A 12,215-nucleotide genomic window follows, 5' to 3' on the forward strand; every position below is an offset into this window, starting at 1 on the left:
TTTGTTCTATCTGTAACAGACTTTCTTGCTTTTGTTCTTGTTTAGGAAGCCCTACCCCAACTACCCATGAAATAGTCACAGTGGGTGACCCTTTACTCTCCTCTGGACTTCGAAGCATTGGCTCCAGGCGTCACAGTACCTCTTCTTTGTCACCCCAGAGGTCGAAGCTCCGGATAATGTCTCCAATGAGGACTGGGGGTACTTACTCCAGGAATAGCGTTTCCTCACTCTCCACCATAGGGACCACTACCGATCTTGAGTCAAGTGCCAAAGCAGCTGATCATGTCTTAGGGCCACTGAATTCAAATACTAATTTAGGGCAAAACACTCCCACCTCTTCAAATTTGCAAAGGACAGTGGTTACTCTGGGCACTAAAACCAGTCACTTGGACGGCCCTTCGTCTTCAGAGATGAAGCACTCTAGTGCCTCAGACTCGACCTCCAAGAGCTCCTCTTTGAAGGGAGAAAAGACCAAAATGCCGAGTTCCAAGAACTCGGAGGGGTCTGCACATAACGTGGCTTACCCTGGCATTCCGAAACTGGCCCCACAGGTTCATAATACAACATCTGGAGAATTGAACGTTAGTAAAATGGGCACTTTCGCTGAACTCTCTTCAGTGCCATTTTCTTCTAAAGAGGCCCTCCCGTTCCCACCACTCCATTTGAGAGGGCAAAGGAACGATCGAGACCAACAGCCAGATTCTAACCAGTTGGCAAACCCTCCTCCCGATGAAGATACTGAAGTCAAAACTTTGAAGTTGTCTGGAGTGAGCAGCAGAGCGTCCACTATCAGTGAACATGTGGGATCTAGTTCCAGAGACAGGAGACAGAAAGGGAAAAAATCTGGTAAAGACACTTTCAAAGAAAAGCATTCCAGTAAATCTTTTTTGGAACCTGGTCAGGTGACAACTGGTGAGGAAGGAAACCTAAAGCCAGAGTTCATGGATGAAGTTTTGACTCCTGAGTTCATGGGGCAACGACCATGTAATAATGTTTCTTCTGATAAGATTGGGGACAAAGTCCATTCTATTGCAGGAGTCCCCAAAGCTGCATCCATGCAAGTAGAAGGGTCTGCCAAGGAATTACAGACACCGCGGAAACGCACAGTCAAAGTAACACTGACACCTCTAAAAATGGAGAGCGAGAGTCAGTCCAAGAATACCCTGAAAGAAAGTAGTCCTGTTTCCCCTCTGCAGATAGAGCCAGCATCTCCGACAGAACCAGTCTCAGCCTCTGAAAGTCCAGGAGATGGTCCAGTAGCCCAGCCAAGCCCCAATAATACCTCCTCCCAGGATTCTCAAAGTAACAGCTATCAGAATCTTCCAGTACAGGACAGAAACCTAATGCTTCCAGATGGCCCCAAACCTCAGGAGGATGGCTCTTTCAAGAGGAGGTATCCTCGTCGCAGTGCCCGGGCGCGTTCTAACATGTTCTTTGGGCTCACCCCGCTCTATGGAGTACGATCCTATGGGGAAGAAGACATTCCATTTTACAGCAGCTCGACTGGGAAGAAGCGTGGCAAGAGGTCCGCCGAAGGCCAGGTGGACGGGGCTGATGACTTGAGCACGTCAGATGAAGACGATTTATACTATTACAATTTCACCAGAACAGTGATTGCCTCAGGGGGAGAGGAACGGCTGGCATCCCATAATTTATTTCGGGAAGAGGAACAGTGTGATCTTCCAAAAATCTCACAGCTAGATGGCGTCGATGACGGGACAGAGAGTGATACTAGCGTCACAGCCACAACAAGGAAAAGCAGCCAGATTCCAAAAAGAAACAGTAAAGAAAACGGAACGGAGAACTTGAAGATGGATCGGCCCGAAGATGCTGGTGAAAAAGAACATGTCATTAAAAGCTCTGTTGGCCACAAAAATGAGCCAAAGATGGATAACTGCCACTCTGTGAGCCGAGTGAAAACACAGGGACAGGATTCCTTGGAAGCTCAGCTCAGCTCCTTGGAGTCAGGCCGCAGGGTCCACACCAGCACCCCCTCAGACAAAAACTTACTGGACACCTATAACACTGAGCTCCTGAAATCAGATTCAGATAATAACAACAGCGATGACTGTGGCAACATCCTGCCCTCAGACATTATGGACTTTGTACTAAAGAATACTCCATCCATGCAGGCTTTGGGTGAGAGCCCAGAGTCCTCGTCATCAGAACTCCTGAATCTCGGTGAAGGTTTGGGTCTTGACAGTAATCGGGAAAAAGACATGGGTCTCTTTGAAGTGTTTTCTCAGCAGCTGCCAACAGCAGAACCTGTGGACAGTAGTGTCTCTTCCTCCATCTCGGCCGAGGAGCAGTTTGAGTTGCCGCTAGAGCTGCCATCGGATCTCTCTGTCCTGACCACCCGCAGCCCCACCGTCCCTAGCCAGAACCCCAGTAGGCTAGCTGTCATCTCAGACTCAGGAGAGAAGAGAGTAAGCATCACAGAAAAGTCCGTGGCATCCTCTGAAAGTGACTCTGCACTGCTGAGTCCAGGGGTGGATCCAACTCCTGAAGGCCACATGACTCCTGACCACTTTATCCAAGGACACATGGATGCAGACCACATCTCCAGCCCTCCTTGTGGTTCAGTGGAGCAAGGTCATGGCAACAATCAGGATTTAACTAGAAATAGTAGCACCCCTGGCCTTCAGGTACCTGTTTCCCCTACTGTTCCCATCCAGAACCAGAAATACGTGCCCAACTCCACCGATAGTCCTGGCCCATCTCAGATTTCTAACGCCGCTGTCCAGACCACTCCACCCCACCTGAAACCAGCCACTGAGAAACTCATTGTTGTTAACCAGAACATGCAGCCACTCTATGTTCTCCAGACTCTTCCAAATGGAGTGACCCAAAAAATCCAGTTGACCTCTTCTGTTAGTTCTGCACCCAATGTGATGGAGACAAATACTTCAGTATTGGGGCCCATGGGCAGTGGTCTCACCCTAACCACAGGACTAAATCCAAGCTTGCCAACTTCTCAGTCTTTGTTCCCTCCTGCTAGCAAAGGACTGCTCCCCATGCCTCATCACCAGCACTTACATTCCTTCCCTGCGGCTACTCAGAGTAGCTTCCCGACTAACATCAGCAGCCCTCCTTCAGGCCTACTTATCGGGGTCCAGCCTCCTCCAGATCCCCAGCTTTTGGTTTCAGAAGCCAGCCAGAGGACAGACCTCAGTACCACAGTAGCCACTCCACCCTCTGGACTCAAGAAAAGACCCATATCTCGTCTGCAGAACCGAAAGAATAAAAAACTCGCCCCCTCTAGTACCCCTTCCAACATTGCCCCTTCCGATGTGGTTTCTAACATGACCTTGATTAACTTCACACCCTCCCAGCTTCCAAATCATCCCAACCTGTTAGATTTGGGGTCACTTAATGCTTCATCTCACCGAACTGTCCCCAACATCATAAAAAGGTCTAAATCTAGCATCATGTATTTTGAACAGGCACCCCTGTTACCACAGAGTGTGGGAGGAAGTGCTGCCCCGGCGGCGGGCACATCCACCATAAGCCAGGATGCTGGCCACCTCACGTCAGGGCCTGTTTCTGGCTTGGCCTCTGGTTCCTCTGTCTTGAACGTTGTATCCATGCAAACTACAACCGCCCCCACAAGTAGTGCATCCGTTCCAGGACATGTCGCTTTAACCAACCCAAGGTTGCTCGGTACCCCAGATATTGGCTCCATAAGCAATCTTTTAATCAAAGCCAGCCAGCAGAGCCTAGGGATTCAGGACCAGTCTGTGGCTTTGCCTCCAAGTTCTGGAATGTTTCCGCAACTGGGGACATCACAGACTCCCTCTACTGCTGCGATGACAGCAGCCTCTAGCATCTGTGTCCTTCCCTCCACTCAGACTGCGGGCATAACGGCGGCTTCGCCTTCTGGGGACACAGATGAGCACTATCAGCTTCAGCATGTGAACCAGCTCCTCGCCAGCAAAACTGGGATTCTCTCTTCCCAGCGGGATCTTGATTCTGCTCCAGGGACCCAGGGATCCAACTTTACCCAGACAGTAGATGCTCCCAATAACATGGGGCTAGAGCAGAATAAGACTTTATCCTCAGCTATGCAAGCCAGCTCCACCTCTCCTGGGGGCTCTCCATCCTCTGGACAGCAGTCAGCAAGTCCCTCAGTGCCGGCTCCCACTAAACCCAAACCAAAAAGCAAGCGGATTCAGCTGCCTTTGGACAAAGGGAGTGGCAAGAAGCACAAAGTTTCCCACTTGCGGACCAGTTCTGAAGCACACATTCCAGACCAAGAAGCCAGCACGACAGCCCTGACCTCCGTCACAGGGTGAGAGATGCAAGCGTTGGCTTTGGGGGGGTCTGTGGGATTTCATGCTCGGGATTAGAGGCTGTGGAAGTGCTGGTCTTCTGGGAGGGACACTGCCTCTGTCCAAGCTGCGTTACTCAGGTGTGTTCTGGATTTTGACTTGGATTTCTTTTTTCCTCAAGTGATGATTCCTAGAGTGAAATTTAGTTCATCCATGGGCAGTTTGTCCCTTGGACAGAACCACATCTCTACTCTTGGCTCTGATTTAAAATGGTGCTGCTGGAGCTCCCTTTGTGGCTTAATAGGTTAAGAACCCAAGGTAGTCTCTGTGAGGATGCAGGCTCAATCCCTGGCCTCGCTCGGTGGTTAAGATCCTGCATTGCTACAAGCTGCAGTGTAGCTCACAGTTGCAGCTTAGACCTGGTGTTGCCATGGCTCTGGTGTAGGCTGGCAGCTGTGGTTCTGAATCAGCCCCTGGCTCAGGAACTTCCATATGCCACAGGTGTGGCTGTAAAAAAGAAAGAAAGAAAAATGGTGCTACTGTTTGCTCCTCTTTCTATTTGCTGAGGCTTGGAATATTAAGGGATGATTGATTATTCCTCTTTGGAGGGCAAAACCACCTGTTGTAGGCCTTCGTGGTGGGTTTGTTGTTGTTGTTTGTTTTAAACATTTAAGTACAGCATGCATAAAGCGCACAAGGGGATTTTTAGGTAGGAATGCACCCCTGTAGCTGCCACTCAGATCAAGTATATAGAACATCTCTAGTGTCCCCGAAGGCTCGTGGTGACCTGAGTTATTTCCCCCTCAAGGTAACCACTGTCTAACCTGTATCACCACAGGTTAGTTTTACCAGCCCATAAATTTTATCAAATTGTTAGCGTCGTTTCTTTAGACTGACCTCCATGTTTGGTACATATATACTGGCATTTTCTTGAAAAGATACAAATGATTCTGTTGCAGGACTCCAGGAGCAGAGGCTGAGCAGCAAGAAACAGCTAGTGTGGAGCAGTCATCACAGAAGGGATGTGGGCAGCCTGCAGGGTAAGTATAAAATTTGGTTCCTTAAGATGAAGCCCTCATTTCTATCTGCCTCATTTAGAAAATAGTTTTTCCTCATTTGTATTGATTTTTTTATTGCCAAAGTTTTTTTAAGGGAATTAAAACATGGTTATTAAAATTAAGAAGCATAACATGATTAAGTAAGAGATAGTGGTTCCATGTACATCCTGCCTACCCTCCTCTCTGTTTATTGTCTAGAGGTTACCATTGCTTGTAATTTGTTTTCGTTCATGCTGACATTTCTATACCTATAGGTATACATAGTGTATTATGAATGTCTATATACCCTTTTTGCATAAAATGAATAATGCTGCACATACTCTTCTGTAACTGCTCTTTTTTCACCTACTGTATTGTGTACATATTTCTGTACCAGTGCTTCTTTCTTTTTTTTTTTTTTTTTTTTTTTGGTCTTTTTAGGGCCGCACCTGTGGCATATGGAGGTTCCCAGGCTAGGGGTCAAATCAGAGCTGTAGCTGCCGGCCTACACCATAGCCACAGCAACGGCAGATCCTTAACCCACAAAGCAAGGCCAGGGATTGAACCTGCTTCCACATCTTTGCTAGTCAGGTTCGTTAACCGCTGAGCCATGGCAGGAACTCTGCGCTTCATTTTTTTTTTTTTTTTTTCTTCCTCTTTTTTTGCTATTTCTTGGGCCGCTCCCGAGGCATATGGAGGTTCCCAGGCTAGGGGTTGAATCGGAGCTGCAGCCACCGGCCTACGCCAGAGCCACAGCAACGCGGGATCCGAGCCACGTCTGCAACCTACACCACAGCTCACGGCAACGCTGGATCCTTAACCCACTGAGTAAGGCCAGGGACCAAACCCGCAACCTCATGGTTCCTAGTCGGATTCGTTAACCACTGTGCCACGACAGGAACTCCTGCACTTCATTTTTTTAATGGCTATCTCCAGTTCTGTTGTGAGAACCTGCAGTAACTTATTTAACTAATCCGTTTCTGATCTGCCTCAGGATTGGGTTTTTTGTGTTTTTGTGTTTGTTTTTTGTTTTTTCATTTTTTTAAAGTTTTATTGAAGTATAGTTGATATACAGTGTTGGTGGTCATTTCTGATGTATACCGAAGTGATTCGCTTAATACATATACACACATCCATTCTTTTTCAGATTCTTTTCCATATAGCTTATCACAGAATAGTTCCCTGTGCTATACAGCAGGTCCCCCTTGACCATCCATTCCATATGCAATAGTGTCCATATGCCAACCCCAAATCCCCACACCATTCTTCTTTGCTAACCGTAAGTTTGTTTATGCAGTCTGTGAGTCTGTTTCTGTTTTGTAAATAAGTTCATTTGTATCATCTTTTTAGTGTCCACATATAAGTGATATCATAATGATGTTTGTCTTTCTGTCTGCTTACTTCACTTAGTATGATTATTTTATAAATCCATCCATGTTGCTGCAAATGGCATTATTTCATTATCTTATAAATCCATCCATGTTGCTGCAAATGGCATTATTTCATTCTTTTTTTTTAAGGCTGAGTAATGTTCCTTTGTATATATGTACCACATCTTCTTTATTCATTCATCTGTCAATGGACATTTAGTTTGCTTCCACTATTGTAAATAGTGCTGCAGTGAACATTGGGGTATGTTACCTTTTTGAATTATGGTTTCCTCTGGATATATGTCCAGGAGTGGGATTGCTGGATCATATTGTCATTTTTCCCTAATGCTTAAGGATATGAGAAAAATTTCAAGGACACAGTCTACAACTCCAAAAGCAGAAACTTAAATGTTTGGGAAAGAATCTCACAAAAGATAGTTGTTGTTATGTATCATAGAGTCACGTGGTGGTGTGTTCATTCAAATGCTGTACACAAAGCATCTTGTGGTCCATGTTTTTAGTTGTTTTGTGTAACTGACACAGCTGTATGGCAGATTATGGACAGTTTTTACCTTTGAATTGAGGAACTAGCCAGTGTTGCATCTCACATTGGGTTTTCTTTTCATGTAGGCAAGTGGCTGTTCTTCCTGAGATTCAGACAACACAGAATCCAGTGAATGAACAGGAAAATTCAGGTAGGTGGGTGGTAACAGGTTAGAATCAGAATTTCAAAGTCAGAAGTACTATAAACATCCCCTACATTACCTACTGATTTTCTAGATTAAAAAAAAAAAAATCAAAGCTCTAAAGACATCAAGTAATTGGCCAAAGGACACAAGACTAAAAACCTGTATTCTCCTGCTCTGTTTGCTATAACAGCGGTGTGATTTAAATAGCTAGTGATAACCTCCCTCCATCCCGTAGTTGTCACTGGTGAAAACCAAGAACCATTTTGATTATATAGAATAGCCAGATTTAGTTATGACACCAGAGAGGTCTCCTTAGCACTGCCATCTGTCCTTATGAATTTCATCAGTAAACAACCAGTCACTTCACGACTAGAGAGCTCTGGATATAAGGCTTTGCCCTTTACCGTGAAGGGGATTCCCAGAAGAAAACCAGGCAGAGAAAATGCTTAGGCATAAGATTTGGGATGCAGTCACATTCTGCTGACTTGCTGATTATGCAAGAGGATTGATCCATCTCTTTATGTAACAGGGCAGCATGAGGGGTGGTGTCTGACAGTGCAGACTTTGGACCCAGATGGGTTGAGACCCCAGCTTTACCACTTAAAAACTTGGGCCACTTAACCTCTCTCTGCCTCAGTTTTCTCACCTTTAAAATTTAGATAACTGTGAGTTCCCTTCATGGCTCAGCAGTTGATGAACTCAACTAGGATCCATGAGGACTCAGGTTCAATCCCTAGCCTCACTCAGTGGGTTAAGGATCTGGTGTCGCCACGAGCTGTGGTGTAGGTCACAGACCCAGCTTTCATCCCTCATTGCTGTGGCTATGGTAGAGGCCAGCAGCTGTAGCTCCGATGGGACCCCTAGCCTGGGAACTTCCATATGCTTCAGGTATGGCCCTAAAAAGCAAATAAGTAAGTAAATAAATAAGTAAATAAAATTTAGATAACCACCTGTCATTGGATTGTTGTAAGGTTTATCTGAGTTAATATAGAAGTTCCTAGAAGAATACTTCATACATAGTGCTTCATTCATATTAACCATTATTATTTTTTAGCTTTGGTCCTGTTGAGGGCAATTAATTATTGAAGAACTGTAGGATTGTCATACCAGAAACTACCACAGAGACAGCATGACTTTATGTTAAAAAAAAAAAAAATTCTAGTTTTCATCACTTTCTAGCTATAACTTCAGGCAAGCTGCTTCCACCTCTTTGAGCCTCAGGTTTGTTTTCTGTAAATGGGACTAAGAAAACCAACTGTAGAATGTTGTTAAGCTTAGAGACAACGTACATAAACTCAGTAAGTGTTTGCTATTGCATCTACTTTGGGTCCTATTTTCTCCATCACAGAACCTAAAACAGCAGAAGAAGAAGAAAGTAATTTCAGCTCTCCACTGATGCTTTGGCTCCAGCAAGAACAGAAGCGGAAGGAAAGCATTGCTGAGAAAAAGCCCAAGAAAGGTCTTGTTTTTGAAATTTCAAGTGATGATGGCTTTCAGATCTGTGCGGAAAGTATTGAAGGTGAGTGGGTTGAGTTAGCCCAGGCTCTATTCAGCTGGAGCTGTGCTTTATTGGCACCATTTATGTGGCAGTTTGGTGCTTAGAGTTTGGGAAGATCTTGGAGGCATTATACAATTAACATCTTCTGAAGATGTTCGTGTTATTGGAGAAATAGTCTGTGATGTAGATGAAAAGCTAATGCTATAGATCATGTTTTTAAGGTTGCACACGCCAGAGCAGAGCACATGTTTCCCTCTCATAGCTTAAAATTTGTTTTCTAAATGTTTGTTTACTTTTTTCCTTTTCTTTTTGGCCACCCTGCGGCACGTGGGGGTCTTGGGTCAGAGATTAGATCCGAGCTGCAGTTGCAGTTGCGACCTACACCACAGCTGTGGCAACGCCAGATCCTTTAACCCACTGTGCCAGGCCAGAGATAGAACCTGCATCCTGGCGCTGCAGAGGCGCCGCTGATCCTGTTGTGCCACAGCAGGGACTCCTTGTTTACTTTTATGTCTTACTACTCAACAGAGAACTTCCCATACAGGCTGGAATTTTATTTTCTTACTCATCTTTGTGTCCCAAGCATATAAGTCCATTAGTTGTTGAAGGACTAGTGAATGTTCTCTAGGCAGTAAGAGAAGTTTAAAGGAAGAAAGATCACCTTGGATCAGTGGAATAGAAGATTCTGTTAAGGGAGATAATAGGATTGAGGTTAGGCAGAGGAGTCAGGGAGGCTCTCTATCGAGGGCAGGGGGAGGGGGGGATACACAAAGTTAGTTAGACAGGGTGTGTCTGCTGGGTTAGAGTAGTGTCATGCTGGAAGGAGATGCTGAGAGCCCTGTTGGGTGGTAGTGAAAACAAGTTCAGAAGGTGAATTAGGCACAGGTTTTTGGCATTCAGTGCCAAACCGTGAGGCCTGAAAAAAGCTGGGGAGTAGAATAAAAGCAGAATTTCAGGAATTTTAATGTTAGCTCCACGTAAGACAGATTGAACTGGAGACGCTATAACACAAGAGGCCACTAGTGAAAGTGTTGCTGCAGTAAAAATGTCAAGTAATTAAGCCCTGTTTCCAGTAGCAGAAGAAGGGAAAGGAAAGAATGACAATACGCTGTATGACTGCTTGGTTATGGAGAATAATAAGCAGTGAGTCAAAAGTGACTGATGATTCAGGCCTGGGTGACTTAAAAAAAAAAGACGGAGTTCCCGTCATGGCGCAGTAGTTAACGAATCCGACTAGGAACCATGAGGTTGCGGGTTCGGTCCCTGCCCTTGCTCAGTGGGTTAACGATCCGGCGTTGCCGTGAGCTGTGGTGTAGGTTGCAGACGCGGCTCGGATCCCGCGTTGCTGTGGCTCTGGCCTAGGCCGGTGGCTACCCTCCGATTCGACCTCCATATGCCGCGGGAGCGGCCCAAGAAATAGCAAAAAGACAAAAAAAAAAAAAAAAAAAAAAGACGTGTAAGAACAAAAAAAATCTGGAGTTCTCATTGTGGTGCAATGGAAAGGAATCTGATTAGTATCCATGAGGACAAAGGTTCCAATCCCGGGCCTCACTCAGCAGGTTAAGGATCCGACATTGTTGTGAGCTGTGGTATAGGTTGCAGACTCAGCTCAGATCCCGAGTTGCTGTGGCTGTGGCTGTGGCATAGGCTGACAGCTGTAGCTCGGATTTGACCCCTAGCCTGGGAACATCCATATGCTGCAGGTGCCCCCCCCCCCAAAAAAAGAGAACAAAAAAGTAACTAATCTCGTGTACAAGTTCTACATAAGACATATTGAGTGTGGAGTGGTGGCAGGAAATCCAACAGATGGGAAGAGAGCACAGACTCTTAGCTTAGAGCTGGAAGGGATTATAAAGGTTTTGTGTGGGTAAGCGGTACAGGGAGTATGAATGAATGCCAGACAGCTAGGTGTGCAACCCAGCCTATCGATTAAAGGGAGTGAGTGCTTTGGGGATTCTGGGATCATTTTCAGAAGGCAGGAGTCTCCTCATTGGTTCTGTATCCTTCACAGAATGAAGCACTGTGGGTAGTGCACCTTCCCAGTTTCTTTTTTACTCACTGAACTGGTTTAAACTAAGAAAACAAAAAGCTTTTCTAGTAGGGGATGTTTTCATATCATTGACATTGAGAGATGTTTGACTGGGAGTTCCCCTCATGGCTTAGCAGTAACAAACCCAACTAGTATCCATGAGGACTCGGGTTCAATCCCTGACCTCTCTCAGTGGGTTAAGGATCCAGCATGTCATGAGTTGTGGTATAGGTCATAGGCGCAGCTCGGATCCCATGTGGCTGTGGCTGTGGCACAGGCCAGCAGCTGTAGCTCCTATTCACCTCTAGCCTGGGGGCTTCCATATGCCACGGAAGCCCTAAAAAGACTGAAAAGAAAAAAAAAAAAAAAAAGATGTTTGACTGAATATATTATCTCCTCACAGATGCCTGGAAATCATTGACAGATAAAGTCCAGGAAGCTCGGTCAAATGCCCGCCTAAAGCAGCTTTCATTTGCAGGTAATGCTACAGTGGTCGTTCTACTTCTGTCTCAGAATCTTCTAATAACTTGTGGGTCTAATCGGCAGGGTTGATTCTAAAGAAGAAAAGAATCAACCTTCTTATATCATTTTTCAAAACTTTATTATGAAAAGAACTTATTATTTATTCTAAGTAATCCTTATACTATATACAGTTTACGTATTTAACAAATTGGGAGTTCTGGAGTTCCCGTCGTGGCTCAGTGGTTAACAAATCCAACTAAGAACCATGAGGTTGCAGGTTCAATCCCTGGCCTTGCTCAGTGGGTTAAGGATCTGGTGTTGCCGTGAGCTGTGGTGTAGGTTGCAGACGCGGCTCGGATCCTGTGTTGCTGTGGTTCTGGCGTAGGCCAGCAGCTACAGCTCCGATTATACACCTAGCCTGGGAACCTCCATGTGCCTCGGGAGCGGCCCAAGAAATGGCAAAAAGACAAAAAGACAAAAAAAAAAAAAAAAATCATATCCTCTGCAAACAGAGATGATCTTACTGTTTCCTTTCCAATTTGAGTGTCTTTTATTTCTTTTTCTTACTTATGTGCTCTGGCTAGTACCTCCAGTACTATGTTGGATAGAAGTAGTGAAAGAAGTAGTGTTTTGCTTATGATCTTAGAGGAAAACTTTGTCTTTTGCTATTGAGTATAATAGTCCCTGTGGGTTTTCCATATGTAGCTTTAATTAGTGCTTCATTCCTTTGTTGTTTATCCTGTCAGCTGATAGATGTTTGGGTTTTTTCCACCTTCTAACCATGATGAATAATGTTGCCGTGAATGTTCATGTACAAGTATTTGCATAGATACAGTTTTTGTTTGTTTGTTTGTTTTGTTTT

The 12,215-nt window shown here is 45.2% G+C and overlaps 2 protein-coding genes and 1 long non-coding RNA gene across 5 annotated transcripts in view; 2 read left to right on the top strand and 1 right to left on the bottom strand.

Moving 5' to 3' along the window:
- IL10RA (interleukin 10 receptor subunit alpha) overlaps positions 1-12,215 on the top strand; it is a 926,736-nt gene that overhangs the window by 495,128 nt on the left and 419,393 nt on the right. The gene's annotated exons all lie outside the window — the stretch shown is intronic.
- KMT2A (lysine methyltransferase 2A) overlaps positions 1-12,215 on the top strand; it is an 85,185-nt gene that overhangs the window by 60,177 nt on the left and 12,793 nt on the right. For all 3 annotated transcript variants that reach the window (XM_084976247.1, XM_084976248.1, XM_084976249.1), the window contains 5 exons: positions 46-4,288; positions 5,228-5,308; positions 7,306-7,370; positions 8,713-8,883; positions 11,295-11,369. In XM_084976247.1, coding sequence (XP_084832373.1) covers positions 46-4,288; positions 5,228-5,308; positions 7,306-7,370; positions 8,713-8,883; positions 11,295-11,369 — 4,635 coding nt within the window. The remainder of the gene's footprint in view (positions 1-45; positions 4,289-5,227; positions 5,309-7,305; positions 7,371-8,712; positions 8,884-11,294; positions 11,370-12,215) is intronic.
- LOC146399879 (uncharacterized) lies at positions 3,037-11,262 on the bottom strand. Its single transcript, XR_014815417.1, has 2 exons — positions 10,551-11,262; positions 3,037-5,028 (listed from the first exon to the last, which is right to left on the bottom strand). It is a non-coding gene; the product is annotated as an uncharacterized LOC146399879 (long non-coding RNA).

This window comes from Sus scrofa, chromosome 9 (assembly GCF_054392235.1).
Source record: "Sus scrofa isolate SSC_HxYL_T2T_F1_AM1 chromosome 9, Sscrofa_HxYL_maternal_Yorkshire_Landrace_v2.0, whole genome shotgun sequence".
Lineage (NCBI taxonomy): Eukaryota > Metazoa > Chordata > Mammalia > Artiodactyla > Suidae > Sus > Sus scrofa.